The following is a 22,169-nucleotide window of genomic DNA, read 5'->3' as shown; positions in this document are numbered from 1 at the left end:
TTTAAATGTTCACGTGGAGTTGGCTATTTTATTCTATGGCACATGATGGCTGAGCTCTATCTTTACTAAGGAGGGAAAAGAAAGTTTAAAAAAATATTTGAAAATATATTACCCACGTGGTCCTCTAGGCTGACTGCAAAGGTTTATTTTTAGCATTGTTCTATGCAGGAAGTTATTTCCATTGTTACAATGTGTGCTATGTGCTTATCTTTAGCAAATACCCTAGTCTTTTATACCTTGGGTGGCCTATATTGCCTTGGTATTATTATGAGATAGTTTCTTGATTAATACTCTGCAAATAGATTTCAGGTGCAAGTCCAGCCCCGGTGCCTGTCCCTGATACTCCACAGGGCTTTTTTTTAAGGCTCTTGGGCCTGAAGATTGAGGTAACTGGGACCACCTGTATTCAGAAAGACTTTTCTACCCGATGGGTTAATCTGTGCACATGGCACCTGGTTTCTACAAGTAAAATCCTTGTGTTGCAAAGAGATTTATGTTATTGATCTTTCCTTGAATTTTGGGGACTTAAGTACTATTGGGGATGAGTGAGTGCTGTTCACCCTTCCATACTATCCACTTTGTTTCCGTCCCCTCCAAAAGGTAAAAAAATAGAAGAGAAAAAGCAGCAACAACCTAGATTTATAATGTGAGCATAGGTTTACTTTTCAGAGTAAAATTCTAAGATTTTCATTTTAATGCTTTACTGTGTGTGAAATTACCTTCTTTTTATTATATTTGAGATTGCCAGAATTATCTATCAACAAGCATGTTCCAAGAGAGTCTTTTTCAAAGTGCTAGGCTGGGTGTGCAGTGTGAGCGATGGGTACATAGGATTTCTTCTGATGTTAGACTACATACATTCCTTAGAATAAGGATTGATACAGAGAAAGCAGACTACCTTTGTTAGACCAGTAGTATTTGCTGCTTTGTGCATGAATTCTACCTGGGAAATCTGACCGAACTCAGGCTGTTACTTAAAATGTTGTATAAATCTGATGATTATTAAAAACCATCTTTATGTTCATCTCTGTATTTTTTCCTTTGAAGTTAGTAGTTGACCAAAGATATTTCAGGGGATTAACCTGTTTTACCTGGGTAAGTCACTAGATAGTTTCAAATGTGTTAGGGAGCTCACCTTGAGGTCAATTGAGCTGCGTATGTATTTCTCATACCCTCCCTCTTCCTTGTGGACAGCAAAAGTTGCCCATGGCTGGAGCTGGACTCTGATACCCTGTGGAGTTTAATCCCATTATGTTGGAGTATGAAGGGACTTTTAAAAATAACTAAGTGCCACTCCCATGGTTGTCAACGGGCACTGAGGCTGGACGGGCGAGTGAGGTGGCCCACAGAGGTCAGACCGCCGTAGCCCGGTCCTGAGAATTGTGCCTGGGACTCAGGCTTCTTGCATGCATTCGATGACCTTCTCATCGAGCTGGGTCGTGCGCTCCGCCAGTGTTTGAAAAGCGGAATCGGTCCCCTGGTTCGCAGGAAGCTTCGGGTCCGCCCTCTCATTCCTGTCATGCCCCCACAGGCCAACTTGCCCCTGCTGCAGCGCGAGCTCCTGCACTGCGCAAGGCTGGCCAAACAGAACCCTGCCCAGTACCTCGCCCAGCATGAACAGCTGCTTCTGGATGCCAGCACCACCTCACCTGTTGACTCCTCAGAGCTGCTTCTCGATGTGAACGAAAACGGGAAGAGGCGAACTCCAGACAGGTGAGAGGGAGGAGGGCCCTGGACTGCCCGTGGCCTTTTCCTCCCATCTGTGCTTCGAAGACCTGTTTCATGTCCCGTCCGGAATGCTGGGCGTGCCACCCCTCCGGCGAACGAGCGGTGAGCTCGAGTGGCCGCCGGTAGGCGCGCGCTGGCCTGGGAGTCTCTGGCCTGTGTCCGTCAGGCTGTTGTGCAGGTTCGTCTTGGCCCCCTGTAACAGTAGAGCCGAAGGTCATGAATGATACTCAGACGGGCTAAGTGCCGCTGGTGGTTCTTAGAAACACAGTCAAGATGAAAATTCTCATTTATTACATAATTCAACCCAGCCACGTATTTTGCCCTTCCCATGTGAGGAAATTTGCCCTTCCGAGTTTTCTCGGAACGTGAGGGTTTTGAAAGCGGGCCTTTGTGGGTTGCTCAGTAAACACAATTCAGTAGCTATTGAATTGGGGTTTAGGGGAGTTAAGAGAAAACTTCTGGGAAGTTAGATGAGATGAGTGAAGATTAGCATTAAGAGAACTAATGGCATTTTTGTTGAACAGTTTATCAGGCAATATTCATTCCATCAGGCACACTGCTCTCATAACTGAGAATTCTGAGAAATGTAAAATAAAGCCCTTCTCCATTCAACCCTACAAAGTAGTTGTTGAATAAGCCATATTCGCGAAATTCCCCATGCACCTATTAAAATGATTTTCTCGAGTACCTCATCCTCATTTACAAATATTTTCTAATATAGGAATTTGAAGTCTTATTAGCAGCATCTTGCATCATATTTGTAAAAATATGGGGGCGCCTGGGTGGCTCAGTTGGTTAGGCGACTGCCTTCGGCTCAGGTCGTGATCCTGGAGTCCCTGGATCGAGTCCCGCATCGGGCTCCCTGCTCGGCAGGGAGCCTGCTTCTGCCTCTGACCCTCCCCCCTCTCATGTGCTCTCTCTCATTCTCTCTGTCTCAAATAAATAAAATCTTTAGAAAAAAAAAAATGTTTATATTTGTAAAAATATGGAACTGTATTGAAATGAAACCGTGTTCAGAAACGTATTTGTCATATGCTTTGTTTCCTTTCTCTCCTTATCCACTTTCTGTCTGCATTTCATCAGGCATGAGTGAAACAGCCTTTGAGAGGTTAACATTCTGGCACAATTATGTTCCAGATTCATAGGAGCTTTTGATCTTGGAGCTACTCAGAGACATCTATCTGTGACCGACTTAGCTACCCTTAAATGTATTAGCTGCTTTGCAAATCAGAATGTTATTAAAAGCCAGCCAGTTTACATACAGTTATTACATAATCCTCTGTTAAGCAGTTTTTATGCTACAGTCTCTGGAATTTTTCTCCTCTTGACATAGGACCTTTTGGTAGTTTAAAATCCGAAAGCAAAAGGTTAAACATTATTTTACTTCTGACAAGCTGTAGGCCCACCTCCAAACATGATCTGCCAACGAAAAACTGCTTTCTCGTTTTTGCAAGCCATTTTTCCTTAGTCATATTTAAGCATTTAGCACTTCAGCTTTGAAAGTCAGCTGCTTAATCCAGGTGTCTGAGTGGCGTGTCCACATGATACTGAAAACCAAGAAGTGGCCAGGGATAGATGATTCACGTGTGCCTTCCTGTCAGATGCTAACCCCTGTACCCTGCAGGAAATCCGTACTGTGTGCCTGTATGGAGATGTTGCAGCTCCATTTTTTAAGGATAATGTCAAAGGATTAGGGAGAGACTGGACGGACAGTTGCGAAGAAAACATTTATTTGGGCGGACGCTAGGGTACCAGGGAAAGCTTTGGATAGCTGTGATAATCCTATAGGCAAAATTGGAAGTGTTCTAGAAACCCCAACTGCTAAGTGACAGACCAAACTGTTTCATTCCCTTCTCTATATCGCAGCCATTTCCCCACTGATTTTCTTTCCCAGTGTTTTATATTTGAAGGTGTTGTGCCTGTAGGCTTTGCTTGGATGATGCTGAGGTGAGCCTTGAGCAGCATGCTAACACGGATATGGAAACCTCCTGTAAATTCCACAGATAATCAGCATTTTTGTTTTGGTGATCTGTAGCTGCGTTGTGCATGCACATTTGCATTTGATCAGGTAGAACTTTCTTAAAAGAGTCTCCGATCTTGTTCTCCCTTCGATTATTCATAGGCAATTGCTGGAGTTCAGAATTCACACAGTTGCTCTTTGACTGGAACATTGTTTTTCTAGTGGAACCCTGAAGTGTGTGTTTTAATGGAAGGATGGCAAATGGATTTCCTTAGAGTTAGGAGGACGGGTAATGAGAATATGTTGTGTAAATACATTTGTATCTTGTGGGAATATGATCAGAGCCAAGAAAATATGGGTCTCTACAGTATTTTTTTGCATATATTTTCTGCATCTTGTTTGCATATGCATTTTCCTCTCCTCTGGTTATTTATCTGTATATCCAGATCTACTATATGAAATTTTATAGAGTATGGAGCTGACAGCAGAGCTTTTTTTGTTTTACTGAATGTTTTGTTGGTGCATATGGTCTGACATGGATGAGCAGCCACGGTGAGATTTTGGAGTCTATTAAACTGGCTCATTAAAAAGATCAATCTGTTTCTGTAATAACACTGGGAACCATCAGTCACTAAAAGAGGGAAAAACTGACACCTGAGGAGAAAACACATTTTGGTAATTTGTTCATGACATGTCACGAACAAAAGAGCGCTCTATATTTTGTTTACAACTTTGGGGGCTTAAATTCTGTGACGATTGCAGATTTAATCTACTAAACAATCATCATGTGTTTCAGGGATGGGTTGTGGCAAATTTAACTTTCTTTCATCCTTAAATATGATTGCCACTGGTTATGTTTCTTCTTTTTTTAAACATTATTGTTATTTACAGAGAAATGAAGACTCTGAGGGAAATCTATGAAATCATTTTTTTTTTCCTGTAAGAAACAGTGAAATTTATTCTACTCTCTTTTTAAAATATCTCTAGGGTGAGCTTCTGAACAACTATACTAAATTTGTAGGTCTGTGGTAGAATACTGTGGAACCCAATTTAGAAAAAGACAGTTTTCATTTTAAAATCATGCTAGTTTTTACTAAAATACTAAGGAAAGTAAATAGAAAATTCTGATTTCTACTCTTTGTTAATATTTAAGAGTTGATTGGTTATAGTAGACCTTGGTTTTGTCATTCTGTGTTGGGAGAAGCTGACAAAGGGGATAGGAACCTTCCTGGCGCTGATTAAATGAAGTGACTGCTTTCAAAGATAAGACTAGAAGCTAAGAGCGCTCTCTAAAACTTCTCGCCATGACAGTCATGAAGACACTCACACTTTCACACGGAGTTGAGGAGAGAAAGAGCAATTAGAGAAGGCTGCATTCTTTTGAGACAACAAAATGCATAAAAATTATTAAGGTGAAAACACTTGTGTTAATTATCATTGCTGTCTGTCTTTTCTCACAGCTTTGATCCTGCAGCTTTTTTTTATAATTCATCTTTAATATTACGTTTGCATCTGTTAATGCTCATTTTCTGACTCAGAATCTTTCTCGTTTAAGAAATCAAGCTCAATGATCTTTGGGTTTGTATGGGTAACACTGTTTCTACCTCTATCCCTTACTATTTCAAATGATCGATGTTAAGTATTAATCCTCTTCTTATATATCATCATTTTAATAGAACTATGCTTTAAATCGTTCTCAGCTTAACACATCTAGACTTTATTATGTAGGCCACACGGTTGCATTAATATGTATTTTCTCCTCCCTCAATAATTAAATATTACTCTCTAAAAAGACTTGCTTGACCTTTAGAATTCTGTAGCTCGTCAGCTGGGAGGGATCTTATGGATCTACCAGGCCAACCCTTTCTCTTTACACTTGAGGAAATGATGGCCCAAAGAACTTGCTTAAAGTCATGAAGCTTCTTAGGGGCAAAACCAGCCTATTTACGGACCTGGAATCTTGCACAAAATATGTTTTAATGTGCAGTTTAAATAAGGAAAGCTCAACTAGGAACTAGGATTTTTTCCCCCATTACTTTCCCTCATTTATTTCTGCTGAGTAATTGCTCAATTGGGTAAATGTGATGGTATAATATTCTGGGGGTTTATAAATCTTTTTTAATGACAGAGGATCCACAGTCAGCCAGGTCTCCTGGCTTAATGAGTAAGTTAAAGAATGTTGAGGGTGGAGGGTCAGAAGGTAGTCATTTTTTTTTTTTATTCTTATGTTAATCCCCATACATTACATCATTAGTTTTAGATGAAGTGTTCCATGATTCATTGTTTGTGCACAACACCCAGTGCTCCATGCAGAATGTGCCCTCCTCAATGCCCACCACCAGGCTAACCCATCCTCCCACCCCCCTCCCCTCTAGAGCCCTGTTTGTTTTTCAGAGTCCATCGTCTCTCATGGTTCGTCTACCCCTCCGATTTCCCCCGCTTCATTCTTCCCCTCCCGCTACCTTCTTCTTCTTCTTCTTTTTTTTTTTTCTTAACATATATTGCATTATTTGTTTCAGAGGTACAGATCTGAGATTCAACAGTCTTGCACAATTCACAGCACTTACCAGAGCACATACCCTCCCCAGTGTCTATCACCCAGTCACCCCATCCCTCCCACCCCACCCCCCACTCCAACAACCCTCAGTTTGATTCCTGCGATTAAGAATTCCTCATATCAGTGAGATCATATGATACATGTCTTTCTCTTTTTGACTTATTTCACTCAACATAATACCCTCCAGTTCCATCCATGTCGTTGCAAATGGCAAGATCTCATTCCTTTTGATGGCTGCATAATATTCCATTGTATATATATACCACATCAGAAGGTAGTCATTTTGAAACTGTGTTGGTTGAATATGTAAGATTTGTCATCGCAGCTGAACCAGCTAGGCCCATTTTTCCATTTCTGTAACATAAATGGGATTTCAATATTTTTGTGTTTCTAAAAAGAAAAGGTAGGTGCACTTTACGATGAATTGGAGGATTAATTGGCTATGCCAATCAGAATTAAATTTGTATTGTTACTGCGTTCAGTTTTCTGTGACAAAATGTAGGGAATTTGTGTTACATTCTTTACAGGCTAACTCAAGCAGTATCTACTATTTGAATGAAAGCTTCCCAATCATAAATATTAAAAATAGTTACTATTTTACTGAGCACTTAAGATGTGCCGAGTCTCATGCTAAGTAACTGACATATTAATATATAGTGATTTCCCCCCATCTGTGGGGCATACGTTCTTTCCAATGAATGCCTAAAACGACAGATAGTAAACCCTATATATACTATGTTTCTTTCTATACGTACGTACCTATGATAAAATTTAATTTATAAATTAGGCAGCATGTTATTAACCACAAAAATAGAACAGTCATAACAATGTTCTGCAGTAAAAGTGATGTGAATGTGGTCTCTCTCAAAATATCTTCTTGTACTGTACTCACTCTTCTTGTGATGATGTGGGACGATAAAATGACTATGTGATGAGATGAAGTGACGTGAATGACGTAGGCGTTGCGATGTCACGTGAGGCTACTACTGACCTTCAGACCATACGTTAGAAGGAGGATCATCTGCTTCTGGACTGAGGTTGACTTGGGAACTGGAACTGTGAAAAGTGAAACCACAGATGAGGGGAGACTGCTGTATATCTAGCACTTTATTTTCTACCAGGCCTATTGTGTAGAGGCAGGCTGGGTAATGTGTCTGAGGTCACGTGGCTCATAAGAGGTGCACTGATGGGATTCTGCCCCCATGGTCTCTGACTCGAGCATCTGTGATCTTAGGATTATGTTTCTTGCACCAGCCGTGGAATGCCCCACCTTGAAAACAAAGTGATTTAATTAAGTTATTAAATGCCAAATATGTGCTAGGCTCTCTGTGTGGATTTTTTCAGCTCGTCCTTGCTAGCTCTGAGACGGTCATCCTCATTTTGTGGATGAAAACACTGAGGCACATAGCAGTTAAGCTTTCTAAGTTCATACGGCCAGCAGTTAGCAGTGCCAACACCTGAAGCCCCTGCTCTCTTGAGTGCACATTGTGGAGTGAGCTTTACTCCTTCTAATGTCCCAATCCACCCTTGTACTGTTTTTATGCTACCTGCCAAATTCAGGTCCTGCATGAATGTATAGAAACCTTACATCTCTAATTAAATTGTGTTTATGGTAAAGATTAATTCCCAGCACACTTCCAAAAAGAATTTGTCTAGTACTAAATGATAATCTTATGGGGAGGGTTTTGGGGGATCGAGGATTATCTCGGTCATCTTTGTATTCCTGGTAAAGCTTAGGATGGTGCACTACACACATACTGGGTGTCTGAACCAAAACAAAGCAAAACACCACACAGCACAACACACAACACACACAACAATGCCAACAATGCTACTTGAACAAATAAAGTTTAGCATTTAATGCAATCATTTCCCGTAGTATACCCAATGTTCTGTCTCTCAAGAGGCTTGCTTGCTTGCTTGCTTTCTTGATTACTGTCTTGCCTTCTTTTGTTTTAAAAGATGCATCTCTGAAACACCCACAGCAATGAAAATAGCCATGTGTAGTCCAGGAACAAAATGCCATGATTGGTTCACTGACCAGAAAAAAATGGAGGGTTCCAATTGGAATTTATAGATAACTGATCAGAAAAAGAAAGCACAGTTGCAGATAGATAGCAGGAGCAGGGGAAATTGAGTACCTTGCAGTGGCTAGTAATTAGGAAAGGCAGGGGGACAGCCAGTAGCTAGCTGAGCAGGTGGCAAGCTTGAGGAGACACAGGAGGGAAGACTCAGATGGCTCTGTGAACCTACATACTGTAATCCTTGAAGGGCCACAGGTGTTGTGGCTGTATGTCTGGAGTGGCAAACACCCACCTGCATCTTACTCGCTCCCGAAGGTGTTATTAGCATGTGCTGCTCGGGAGGATGGCTCCTGGGTGCTCCGTTAACCATGGAGAGATGGAAGGCATTCCTTTCTGAAAGGCCCAGCAGTCATTCAGCTCTCTGTTCTTCCCCGTCTACATATCCCACTTCCTCCAGGGAGAGAGCAAAAACACCGAAACCGCTCTGGGGTGTCATGAAGAATTTGGCTTGAATTTCATTTTAAGGAGGCAGGGTAGTTTGTAATATATTTTATTTCAGATGCCTTACTCAACACCGGTGGAAAGGTGGTATGTAAAATTTTTATCTAAACTTACCTTGTTCCTAACAATTCCTGAAGAGACCTTTTGCTGATTTGTGTTTTGAAAATATGATGTCGAGAATGATTTTACCCCCCTTTTGATTCAGTATTCAGTTAGTCTGTGGAAACCTTAACAGATCACGTGTGTTAGAAAAGGGAAGGAAGGGGGCGCCTGGGCGGCTCAGTCGTTCGGCGTCTGCCTTCGGCTCAGGTCATGATCCCGGGGTCCTGGGATCGAGCCCCTCATCGGGCTCCCTGCTCAGCGGGGTTCCTGCTTCTCTCTCTCCCGCTCCCCCTGCTTGTGTTCCTCTCTCGCTGTGTCTGTCTCTGTCAAATAAATAAAATCTTTAAAAAAAAAAAAAAAAAAAGAAAAGGGAAGGAAGATGTGCTTAATATTAAGTTATTAATGTCTTTGGGCTCTTTAAACATAGAGCTATTACCTCCTGAGATTTAAATCTGGACTTCTAAAATACAAGAATAAATATATGTATCTTACTGTTGTGAGTATCTGCTGGCATGTCCGCCCTGGCTCTGGCTGAGACTCTGGTCGAGTGGGACAGTGGTGTGAAAGGCCGAGATAAGGCGTCCTGGACTAGGCAGAGGGACCTGTGCTGGAGATGCTTAAGAGGCCCTTGGCAGGACTTGATTGGGAGAAGAAAGTTGTAGCATGACTTCTAAGTTTCTGCTTGGATGACAATTGACTGGTACGGGAAGTACCAGAGAAAGATGAGGTCAGTTTGGACATGTTCTCTTTGAAATACTTGTGATAACTCAAAAAAGTGAGCCCCTAAAGCAGGTATTTATTTATACAGGGAGCAAGATTAGAATTACTAAGTTTCTTCCTTGCCATCTTAAGGCTTATTATGCTGTACTGATTTGCGCTCCCTAGAACAATCTTTATCATGATATTTTCCCCACATAAAAAAATTTTTTTTTAAACTTAAGTCTATTCTAGTCATATAGGGGATTGCTCCTTTCCTTCCATTTATTGTCATGATTTTATAATATTTTTCATTTTTCCCTCATTTCCTTGAATGTTACACTGTTTTTTATAAATAGGGAATATCAGTGCACACTAGCTAGTCACGACTTTTGAAATATTTTATGTAGAGGAAAATGTTTAAAAACCATACATTTTCTTTCTAAAATTGTTCATAGCCTCTGTTATTGAGGAGCTGGGGGGCGAGGGAACAGCCTGAGATGGGGTAGAATGTAATTTAGGTTGTCTGTTAAGTTTTGTTGTGTTTGTTTTAACGTTTATTATTTCCCATTCATCCCATTTTACTGGGCAGGAAACTGAAGCCAGAGGTTAACCTTCCCAAGGTCACACAGTTGAGTCCTGAGTGGCCCTTTATTATTAGGGCCATCAGACTCTTGAGAAGTGATTGGGATCTAAATGTTGAAGTGGTTGGATTATGTTCAGGAAAATTTCTCTTGGTAGGGAGAGAGAATATTCTCAGGCTGATTTAAAAAACAAACAAAAAAATGCCTTCCAGAAATCTCTGAGACATGACGGACTTCCCACTAGAATTTGAGTTATTTCAAGAGTATGCTGGTATGGGACAATGAAAAGTAATGGGACAGTTTGTTCGTTTAGCCCAATACACTTTGGAAGGGCAACATAAAAAGAGCTAATTTGGAATTTGCTCAAGCAAATGAGGTGTAGATAGTTGTTGGCATTTCTAAAGACGAAGACAGACAAATAGCAATTAAGATGTTTTAGTTACCTTTCTGGACGTACATCCTTTGAATAGGGTTGGCTTTATAACCAGACAGGGTGATTTGTGGAAGCACCAGGGAAACCTTTCATAGCTTTGTTTCTATGAGCCGTGAATGTTTTAATGCTTTGCTGTTTAAAATATAACTACCTTTGTGAGGTGATGAGTTTTATTGTTTTGATAGCTAGCAGAGGGATAGGACAGCAGGGTCCTGATAGAAATGATAGGACAGACTCAGGACCTAGCCCTGCTTCAGATATTACCGTCCTTGCTTTAGGGGGAAAAGCCTCTTTTTTCATAATAATGGGTCAATGAAGTAATAGCACTGATCAGGCAGCTGATCTGAGGGTGAAGGTGAATAACATATATCCAACCACTTTGGAAATTATGAGAATTCTTCCAATGCTGTGTGTTGCTGTTATTGAACAAGGAGAGGCAAAACCTGTAAGTCGAGGTGGTTTGACAGCTGGGTCAGAGATGTTTGCATATTTAGAAATGCAACAGGGATTGCTCTAAGGTATTTAGAGGATATTTTCTATTTTTGCATGCACACACACACACACACACAAACAGCTACAAATAAATTGTTCAAAGCAAAGAATAGAGAAGTTCTCTGTTGGCTAAAGTGGTTGACTTGGACACAGTTTGGCCAGAGAAGCATTAGCCCTGTGTGTTTCAATCATAACCATGATGTCTTAACTATGCCATTTAGATGTAAATATAGAATAATTGAATTTCAGAGCTTTCAAACTAGGGGAGGGACCTCAGAAATCATCTAGTCCAGTGGTTTTCAAACTTGATTTTAGCAGCAGACTTTGTCCTTTAAAATGAAACCTTAGGTGGAACCCCAAACACTTGTAAAACAGAGAAGAATAAGTGGGTTCCTCTGGCCCTTGAAGTCTTGATTGTTTGGGGGGAAAATTCTTCATTGCCTGCAGAATCCCGTAAAAGCACCTCAGGTGGCACAGTTTGAAAGCCACTGATCTAGTCCAACCCTTTCATTTTACAGATGAGCAAACTGAGGTCCAGAGAGGTTAAGTGGCTTGCCCAAGGTCATACAGCTAGTCGTGGAAGAGCCAGGACTAGATCTCAGGTCTCTTGAGTCCCAGTCCAGTGCTCTTTCCACTACACCACCCTGCCGGTAAGGTAGGTGCTGTGTTAGCATTGTGTTCATAGCTACTAATAGTCTTCAGTATTTGCCAACTGATTTATGCTGGTGATGTGCATTGAATGTTGAAGTGTTTTATGGAGAAATGTATAAGATATAAAAATATAGATTAGAATGGCAAATTTGCTCTTAGAAGATAAATTGATAGCTAGATTGTTCCGTTTCACTTTTAAAAATTATTTTAAAGCAGTGCATTCAGGTAGTATCTGAGATATATTGGGCATTTTCACCTGATATCAATGATCAAGATGGATGGAGTCCATATGTATCAGATACCTACTTTGATGGGAGCAGCATTGACTTCTGGCTGCTACTCTCTTGGGGACTGTGCCCTGCTGTCATTTCCAGTGTTGACCAGGCTCCTATTGCTAGAATAGTGCATCTTTCTTCAGCATGTAGTGGGCATATATTCATTTCACATTAAACTCTGCAGTTCTTTGTGTGCTTGGGCCTTTTGCCTCTAACTCCTCTTTCCTTCTCAGTCTGGTGTGTGTAAATTGTCACTGGGGCTCTACCCTAAAGGGACGTACAGGATGGTTCATGGCAGGATCTTATTGCTCTGATCTCCGTATCTCTTTTGTTGAGTTAGTTTCCATGCAGATGAGTCTGGTGTTATCAGACAGAGAGTATCCTAGACTCTATCTAGGAAACTAGGAAAAGTGTCTTAAAAGGCCTCTATGCTATTGTTACCAACCTAAAATCCAAAAGGCATGTAGAAATCTACAACTACTTTGATTTGGTAGAATTCTCATGGAGAAATTTCCTGGGGAAAGTAGATATTATCACTGGTCTAAGGATAGAGTGCTGGTCTTGTGAGGAGAGCTGAATACAAAGGAAACAGTGTAGGAGCTGTGATTTCAGTCCAAGTTGGGATGTGACTCGTTCCTATTATACTGAATATATTGAGTTAGTCTCTAAGAACAGAGATATATCCAGGCCCCAGATATTTTTTTAGCCCTATTTCTGTGTGAGAATCTAGGAGCAGTGATTAGTTATCAGGGCCTCATTTGTAGACCGTATTCCTTCTGAAAGCCAAGTTCAAAGCTCTGTATATCACATCATGAAGTGCAGTCAGGGTGTGCCCATCCTGCCCAGAGACCTGATGACAGGTCACACCAGCTCTCTGGGCAAGGGGCTCACTTCTAGGTAGCTCTTTCTGACTGCCGGGGAGGACCGAATCCACGTCCCAGACGTTGCATTGCTTTATTGTATTAGTTCAGTGTGATCAGACCTTGCCAGTAGAACTATCGGTGATGATGGAAATGTACCATTATCTGTGCAGTCCAATACCATAGCCATAGGCAGTGATGGTGAGTACCTAAGATGTGGCTACTGCTCATGAAGAACCAAGTTTAAACTTAATTTACGTTAGCTTCCATTTCAACTTAAACAGCCGCATGTAGCTATTCTATGGGACAACACAGCTAGCTCTTAGATGTTTTCTGACATGAAATTCAGATGCCGGGTTGGATAAATGGAATGGGAATCCCTTCAGATTTCATCAGGAGAGGGATGCCATACCAACTTTGATGGATCTTCACCAAAGACAGTTGAGTTTTAGGATAATTTGTTTGAAATCAAGTACTCGTCTTTTTTGAATAAATGCGCTAGCTAGAGGGGGAGATTAAATTTCCTCTTACTTGTGACCTCACCACACATGCGAGCTACAACCGGAAAGATATCTGCCAGTTTGGTGAGGAGTGAACCCATTTTCTCATGTGTGCGGTCTTGCGATGACTTAGGCCTCAGCACAGGTTTCAGTGAATTCCCAGAGGTCTTCTGGGAAGCCGAGTTTAGAAAGTTCCTGGCCAGTAAATAAATATTCTGTTTATATTGTAAGTTCAGATGTGAGTATCTGAACTATGCTGGCTTCTGAATAACATGATGAAATTTTTTCTTCTTCCCCCTTTAGAACCAAAGAAAATGGCTTTGACAGAGAGCCTTTGCACTCAGAACATCCAAGCAAGCGACCATGCACTATTAGCCCAGGCCAACGGTACAGTCCAAATAACGGCTTATCCTACCAGCCCAATGGCCTGCCTCACCCCACCCCACCTCCACCTCAGCATTACCGTTTGGATGATATGGCCATTGCCCACCACTACAGGGACTCCTATCGACACCCCAGCCACAGGGACCTCAGGGACAGAAACAGACCTATGGGTAAGACTGAAGGATCTGTTCACTTCTTAAATGGTATTGGATGCTTGAAGACTCACATCATTACTTCTCAGCTGAACTTGAGGCTTGAAATCTGTGATAGGGGTAAAAATTCTCTCTCTTTATATTGTCTCCTTTATGAGAACAGTTGGTTAATAAGAGTATGTTCTTTAACAGCTGTGCTTTCTCTCTCTTAATTACTTACGGTCTTTATGATAGCAGACTAATTTTTTTTTTTTTTTTGGAAAGGGTCATCTAAATTAATATAAAAGTCTCAACAAATACAAAGTGAATTTTTAGTTTTCTTTTTTTAACATTAGAGATTTCATATTCAGCCTGTCTGCCACAAGTATTTTTTAAAATGTTAACATGTTTCTTTTCTTTCATTGTACTTTTATTTCAGATAGTCTTAGAGTTCAATTTGATTTTTCCAGTCTTCGCAGTACTCTGTATTTGAGAAATATGAGATTGACTGATGTCTCTGACTTAAATCAACAGATGTTCTTTGAGGAATGGTTTGGTACTTTTCTCACCTGCAAGTGACAGTGATTAAATTTAGTATTGACAGTTTTGTGTCATAGATCAAAGTACCAAAGAAAGAATGAGTTTAGGTAAATATGTGATCTGTTTCCTTGTGTTCATTCCTTCTTTACATAAAACTATTGAAGGGAAGCATTTAGGAGACATTGCCTTCTAAAGAACAAATATCTGCCATGCAAAATAAGAGGGAAAGTGAACAAGGTAAGATTTGATACCGCGAGATCAGGGGTTGAGGGAACAGCATCAGAGCACTATTCCCGGGCTCTTTTTTAATTCTTGATTTTGGCAAATCGAGCTTTTGGTAAACTGAGAGCAGTCGTTACTCCTTTCTTCTTTTTCCATCTCCTGTGTCCACCACTTACCAGTAGGACTTCTTTAGTCAGCTAATTGCTGCCGAGCTTTCCTGACTCGTAGAGTTGGTGGGCAGGGTAGCAGAAATATCAGGGGATGAAGTCTAAGTGGAAAACTAGAACACAGGGCCGAGGACGCAGAACTCTGGGAACAGTGGTCAGCCAGTTATCCACTGCTTGAATAGCAGGCACAGTGTTTTTAGCCAGAGACAGAGATAATGTGATGAGCAGAAGTTTATGTAAGCTTTCTCACTAGGTTGCTAGCAAACAGGGCTGCCATATTTGGGTCTTTTTGCCTTTTCTACATTTAACCCACCAAATTTTGTTCAGAAAATAGAAAAGGAGGCTCAGGGTGAGGGGAGGGGCGATGATTGAGGCCCTGGTTGTGAGACAGTCAAAAAGTAGTTCTGCTTCCCCACAACAGTCACTGCTACATTTCTATAGTGTGTCAGACAGATGGCTAAGCCTATCATTTGTGCTTTCTTAATAGCCAGTCTGTCTCATGTTCTCTCAGGTACTATTTCTGAAGAGCTCTCGAAAGTGGTTATGTCATTTTTCAACCTGGATCAATATTTTGATGCCCCCCATCAGATGTGGTAACAACCTCATTCTAAGTAAAGGTCTTGCCATTTATTTATGACTTTAGGCCCCCAAACCATGATTGCTCATTTTCAAATAGAAGTGGACTCACCAGGTCATTGTAAGACCAATTCAAGATATCCTGCTTTTGTAGGTGCTAGGAAACGGCCTCTTTGTTAGGCAGCAAATGCTATTTTATAAAATATCAGTGCCAGTGCACTATAAAGTAATCAGCAAGGAAGTAATTAGGTTTATGTGCAATGATTATGTTTTCATCTGGTAATGTAAACTATCCCTTCATGAATCATATCTATACCTACTGGTTTTATGTGATTTTTCTTCAGACCACGTTCCTTACCTTTTAATTATATTAGCTCATAAAACCAATAGTGCTAATCTCTATAAATATGTGCAACTACTTAACCATCCCTAAAGTCTGGCACAGTTTAGTGTGTGTTAATGTAAAATAAAATCTTGATGTATGAGTAACAAATGGTGGTGTTACATCAGGCTGCCATTTTGAGAATATAAAAATTGTCATAAAGGTATACTTCGTCTAGAGTGACTTATAAATGCCTATTATGTAGAGACATACACTCACTAGAATCTTTTAATAAAATACCTTTACAAACAGCATTAGTTTATAAGTAAACTTAAGAGTTTTAGTCTAGTTAGCTAAAATCTTCTAAACTATAAGAACTAGTTAGGATTCAACATTACTGTCAGATTGCCCACAAATGGAAATATGCTCTTTAATGATTATGAGCTATTTTCCCCTAGTATATCCCTTTGGTATTATGAATATAAATGAAAATTGTGTGGTGATGCATATTTAAGTATCTGAAATAGAGAAATTAATAAATGCAAAATTTTGAGTTGACTTAGATTTTCCTTTTTAAAGATTTGATTCTATCTAACAAATGACCTTCAGAGTTCAGAAGCAGCAAATGATATATTTTCTTACCAAGTACTTGGGCTCAAACATGTTTCTAATGTACTTTTCTTTTTTTTTAATGAGATGAAGCTTAGCAGTATTCCACAAATGTTGGAATCTCATTAGCCACAGACATCCTATGGCTCATCAATATTACTCCAGGTGTTAGAGTTTGTATCATCATTGACATAGGTCTGCTGAATTTTTGAAACTTTTTTTTAAGATTTTATTATTCATTTAGAGAGAGGACAGGAGCGGGGTGGGAGGAGGGTCAGAAGGAGAGAGAGAATCTCAAGCAGACTCCCTACTGAGCGTGGAGCCTGACCCAGGTCTGGATCTCACAACCGTGAGATCGTGACCTGAGCCAAAATTAAGAGTCAGATGCTCAACTGACTTAGCCACCCAGGCGCTCCTGAAACTTTTGAGACCTCTGGAGTTCTTGGTCCTTAAAAGCAAATAGTAAGATGCCTCCTTTGTGAAAGTCGATGCCATATTTATATCTTCATCACTCTCTGGTTGTTTTCTGTGATGACTCATTTCAGCGGTAGTGTTTTTATTTCCTAAAACACAAGCAACAAATAAGTCAACAAAAATTACATATTTGCAAACATTTCAACTTGAAATAGTCACAACTGAGTAATAACTAAATATTCTTTTCCCCCAATGTCTTTTCTATTATGCAAATTAACACATATTTGCAATTTTACGTTTTTACCAATAGGTGGCATTGACAATTTTAACTTTAAAAATGTATCTCCGAACGTGTTCTAATTAGATAAGAATGATGTGAAGTGTTTTATATTTAGCTTTTTATTTAATCTGAGAAAGTTCCGTCGTGTTTGTGCACCTCCATCAGCTATAAATTAAGTTGCATTTCATGGTTGGCTAAAAAGAGTCATGTGACTCATCATCTTTATTTCTCTATATCAGGTAAAAGAGGGGACTTCCAACCACTCTGACTTCAGGAAAGTGAAATGCGGTATCTCCTAAGTCTCATTGTCCTCTAACTCCCCCATGATGCCCTTTTGAGAAGGAGCCTACCTAGGTGCCTAGAAGCCCAAACCATGCCAGACTTAATTTGCTATTCAGAGTAATGGTGTGAGAAGTACTAACCAAAAAGGGGTTTTAATCATTTAAAATGGAAAATATTGCCATAGTCCAATGCCTTTCTTTTCTAGTAGAAACTAAGGTGTTTCCTCCATAATGAATTTGTAAGATGAGCAACACGTTTCACGGTATCTCTGCTCATAGCCTTCCACCCTATCCTCTCAGTGAGACACATTTGTTTCTGTTTTGATGAGCATCCTACCTAATTGCTCATGGCCATTGCTGTTGTTGCTCACTTGGTAAGCTTTTCCATGTCACCTTTTTGTGTTGTACCTTAACTGTGATGCTAACGAGCATTAATACTTAAGGTTATAGATTTCAAATTGGGATTTTTGGTTTCTTGGCTTGGATTTAAGATATTTGTCCAAAGTTGGGGCACCTGGGTTGCTCAGTTAAGCAGCCAACTCTTGATTTCGGCTCAGGTCATGATCTCACGGTTGTGAGATCCAGACCTGGGTCAGGCTCCACGCTCAGTAGGGAGTCTGCTTGAGATTCTCTCCCTCCCTCTCCGTCTGCCCCCCCCCGCCACTTGCGCACATGAGCTCTCTCTCTCTCTCTCAAAATAAATAAAATCTTTAAAAAAAAGATATTTGTCCAGAATTATACCTGGTATGTTGCATTTTTTTTCCTAAATGACGTCCAGTGTATTTCTTTAAAAAGATTTTTTTTTGGTAAATCAAATGAGTGTATATTGCTTTCATATTTTGCAAGCCCTCTCTTCATGGCCTAATTTCATCATGGAGGTGTATGCAATAGGGTTGTTTCATTTGCCTCTCTGTGGCTAATGAAATGTGGAAAAATTGTACCGTGCTCGTTTTAGAGAAGCATATCCCTGCCCATGTAAAGTGATTTATGCTGCCTTTATTTTTAATGGTAGAGAGCCACGCTTTGAAACCACTTAATGTCTCCTTGTGGCTTCTCATATTTATTAAGGGTTAGTATATATTTGTATTTTCAATTTGGGGACGTTATATGGATGACCGACTCAGTGTTTGGTGTCACTTTACTCCCCTTTCTTCCTACATAAAAGAAAGGGTTCTGACCCTATGACCTCTAACATTCCTCCTAGTTTTTAACATTCTGTCATTCTAGGAAGAGCCCATTAGGCAGTTGTGAACGTGAGTCTGACTTACGTCTCCATTCAAAATCGAATATATCTTCACATCCTTTGGTTTAGTCTTTGCTGAGTGCCTGTGTGTGTATGGATGGTGTCCTGATTGCTGTAGGGTGATCAGCCTTCTTCTCTGCATTCATAGGGTTGCATGGCACACGCCAAGAAGAAATGATTGATCACAGACTAACAGACAGAGAATGGGCAGAGGAGTGGAAACATCTTGATCATGTAAGATGTCGGTAATCACTTAGGTTAAAATAGGTTTCAGAAATAGCCGGAGTGGGGTTATATGATAAAAGAAATGCTGGGGATGCTTTGAGGTTATTATGTTCTGTGCTATCCTTGAAGAAAGGAATGAATGGGAAGATGTGCGATAAAATACAGGATTTGATTTCTACGTTGATATCAAAGGCACTAACGTAAGAGAAATGTGAGGTCGTGGAAAGGAACCCTCAGAGCCAGATCCGTGGGTTCCTGTTTTATTGCAAACGGGTCACTGGGTTTATACAGTAATGGGATTAGTATTGGGAACTTGGCTATGTGCCTCCAGCCGAACTCTCTGTCGTGAGTCGTGTTCACGCCTCCCACGTTTTTTTACTCTCATTCCCATTGAGTTTACTCCTCTGTCGGGTCTCCATTTCAAATCCGACCTTTGAAAATACTCGGCTGAAGGAAGCCTTCGGGAACACAGTGGCATCCTTCATCGTCCCGCGGTAATCGGTTCGCTGTCCGCTGGAGTGGTTCGGTGGTGGTGATGGCTGTGTTCTTCCCCCGTGCCCGTCCCTCCCACAGCTGTTGAACTGCATCATGGACATGGTGGAGAAGACGCGGCGGTCCCTCACTGTACTGCGGCGGTGTCAGGAGGCCGACCGCGAGGAGCTGAATTACTGGATCCGGCGCTACAGCGACGCTGAGGACTTGAAGAAAGGCGGCGGCGGCGGCGGCGGCCACTCCCGGCAGCAGAGCCCTGTCAACCCGGACCCGGTCGCGCTAGGTACCTTTCCTTTGGGTGGACGCGCCAAACGGATAGTTCTCACACTCATAGTGCCGATCTCACGTTCAGTGGGGTCTTTGCAGAAATAAAGGGTATGTGGGGCCTTTTAGAGCAGTAAACACTTGACATCCCCAGTAGTCCCTGTGTCTCCGAGAGGAAGCCGGGGGACTGGCTGACTCGGAGGCGGGTGCAAAACTTAAGCGCCTCTTTCCAGGGTCACGCTGGGCTCGGGGCAGAGCTTCAAGGCCGGGCCAGGGTTTCACCCGCATCAGGGAGACGTGTGCCCCTGCACAGCCCAGCTCTCTGCACCCTGCCCCCCCGCGTGCCAGAACAAAATCTCAGGGCGCCGCGAGCCTCTGAGGCTGCAGCAAGCTCTCCAGGGAGTTCTGCTCCTGCACACCGTGTTGGATGCGTGTTGTCTGATTTTTAATTGAAGACACGGTCTCTAAGACAGCCTTGTTTTCCAGCTGTATCTTTTATTTTCATAAAACACTTAACCAGGAAGAGAGACCTTAATGGGTTATATAGTCTGCCTGCTAGCACTTGCAAATTAGTGATGAAGGGAGCACTGTCTTCTGGTGACTTGACCTTAACCTAGATGGCGTAAAGCCTTCCTTTTATTTTTTTTTTTCAAATTTTTATTTAAATTCTAATTAGTTAACATAGAGTGTAATACAGGCTTCAGGACCGTGTAAAGCCTTTATTGATTCTAGTTATATATACAACTGTTATTATAGTTGTGCTTTAGAAATTGAATGCTTAATGTGTAGCCATATCTAATATTGATATATGGAGATTGTCGAGGTTATAAATAGAATATCATCACAAATACTGGAAAGAGAGCCTGAACCTGGGAGAATTTTTGAGTAGCCTGTGAACTTTTGTCTCAATTAATAACAAGATGTTACCATTTACACTGCTGGCTACTACACGTGGGTACCATCTGAGTAAACTTAGTGGATACGGATTTGTGTTGATCCGTGTTCCCTCATCTCAGTTTTCTTATTTGTTTAGCCACACACCTGTCAACTCACTCAGGGCGCAGTCTGCACCGCAAACAAAACTAATTACACACGTGTAGATTAAGCTCATGACTTTGGCCTCATTATCACTCTGGGCTGATTATTAAAAATTAAAAACTTGTCTATTACCTGGCTATTGATCATATTATCTTTTTTATTAAAATTATTCCTAGGCAATAAAGTTTCCTTTGTGCTTTAGGTTTGTGGATTCCTGCTAATCCCTGAATGCTGAATGCTTATTATCATAATAAGTATTATATAAAGAAAGATTCCAAGTCACTTACTTTACTAAGTACTATTCTAAAGCATGTTTTAAAGACAGATGTGCATTTGTTAGGATACATTAAGGCAAGCAATGAAAATAGGTTTAATTTGAACCAACATCGGTCCATGTAAAACTATTTAGAGCAGAGTTGAATAAGTATCCTGTTTTTTATTTCCTTACCGTGAACAAAAACTTATTAATCATGATGGATCTGTTCAGGACAAATAAAGGGGGTATTTGTAACCATGCAGTGTAGACAAAAATTGAAAGCCTTAACTAAATAAAATTTTAAGAGTAAAAGTGTTCAGTTTAACCTACTTTATTGAACTGATTTTGTTGAGCCAGTACTTATTTATTGAACGTTTACTATGTGCCAGGCATTGTGTTAGGCAGTGTAATAAAGGAATAAAATCCTTCCTTCCTTCCCTTGAGGAACTTTTGATATATTGGAGAAGATAGGCGGGGCCACAGCTAGTGACCAGACGGCCCCTGAACTGACAGGATTAGTATTATCTGCTGTCTGCTGGCAAAGAAAAAGTTCAGAAACTGATGGGACTTCATGCCTAAGTGAGTTCTTTTCAGCCCACAAAATATAGGACACATTATATCATCACACTGTTGCATACACATTCTGGTGATGCAAATGTATATTGTTTTCGAGGACGATGGGTTTAGTTTGCCTGTTAACTAAAAGAATAAAGTTGGTTTTAAAAACTTCTTAGGAGTACCCTAATTACATTATTTCCGATGATGCTTAATGAATTCATAGTTTTGGTCATACAAGGTTGCTTTGGCTTTAAGCTTTTGTAGATTGTATTATTCAAAGACTACAAGCTCCTTTCTTTGTTTGGACTCTGACTTTTTTTCTTTTAATAAACAGTCATGTTCGTTAGGGCCACAGAACCCTAGACTGCCTTTTAGAAACCATCCCAACTGGAGAGGTAACTTGTCAAAAGCCACACAGTGTGCAAGTTTAAGCATCCCGCATGGCCTTTCATTGTGTGCCCTTCCCTAGCCTCGAAGCCTTTGAGTTTTGTTTTGTGGGGCTGGGCTGTGGCTCTAAGACAGACGGTGGTTGGTAATCATGGACCACACTCATACACATTGTTTTCGAAGGTTCTCTCCTAGGTTTTGGAGTTGAATGTATTGATGTGTAAAGAAAGGATCAGAGATTACTGGCGGATGAGTCTCATTTCTGCCTCCAGAAAGTGTGTCATGGGGTGTGTGTGCATAGATAAGAACTATGGCTGTGTTTGTATCTTTATGTACACATAGAGCTCTGTAGCCTGCAGTTACATTACCTGTGTTTCTTTTAGCTCAATTCTCTCTCTTCTGCAGCTGCTACAGAGG

The 22,169-nt window shown here is 40.8% G+C and overlaps 1 protein-coding gene across 7 annotated transcripts in view; it reads left to right on the top strand.

Moving 5' to 3' along the window:
* RUNX1T1 (RUNX1 partner transcriptional co-repressor 1) overlaps positions 1–22,169 on the top strand; it is a 141,005-nt gene that overhangs the window by 90,905 nt on the left and 27,931 nt on the right. For 6 of the 7 annotated variants that reach the window (XM_035011507.1, XM_035011509.1, XM_035011508.1 and 3 more), the window contains 4 exons: positions 1,532–1,713; positions 13,667–13,917; positions 18,681–18,766; positions 19,331–19,532. In XM_035011507.1, the coding sequence (XP_034867398.1) occupies positions 1,532–1,713; positions 13,667–13,917; positions 18,681–18,766; positions 19,331–19,532 (721 nt within the window). The remainder of the gene's footprint in view (positions 1–1,531; positions 1,714–13,666; positions 13,918–18,680; positions 18,767–19,330; positions 19,533–22,169) is intronic. The other variant, XM_035011514.1, reaches the window with a different exon arrangement.

The sequence above is a fragment of the Mirounga leonina genome, unplaced genomic scaffold (assembly GCF_011800145.1).
Source record: "Mirounga leonina isolate KUSES-001 unplaced genomic scaffold, KU_Mleo_1.0 Mir_165, whole genome shotgun sequence".
Lineage (NCBI taxonomy): Eukaryota > Metazoa > Chordata > Mammalia > Carnivora > Phocidae > Mirounga > Mirounga leonina.
The sequence above is the reverse complement of the archived record's forward strand: the minus strand, read 5'-3'. Positions and strand labels throughout refer to the sequence as shown.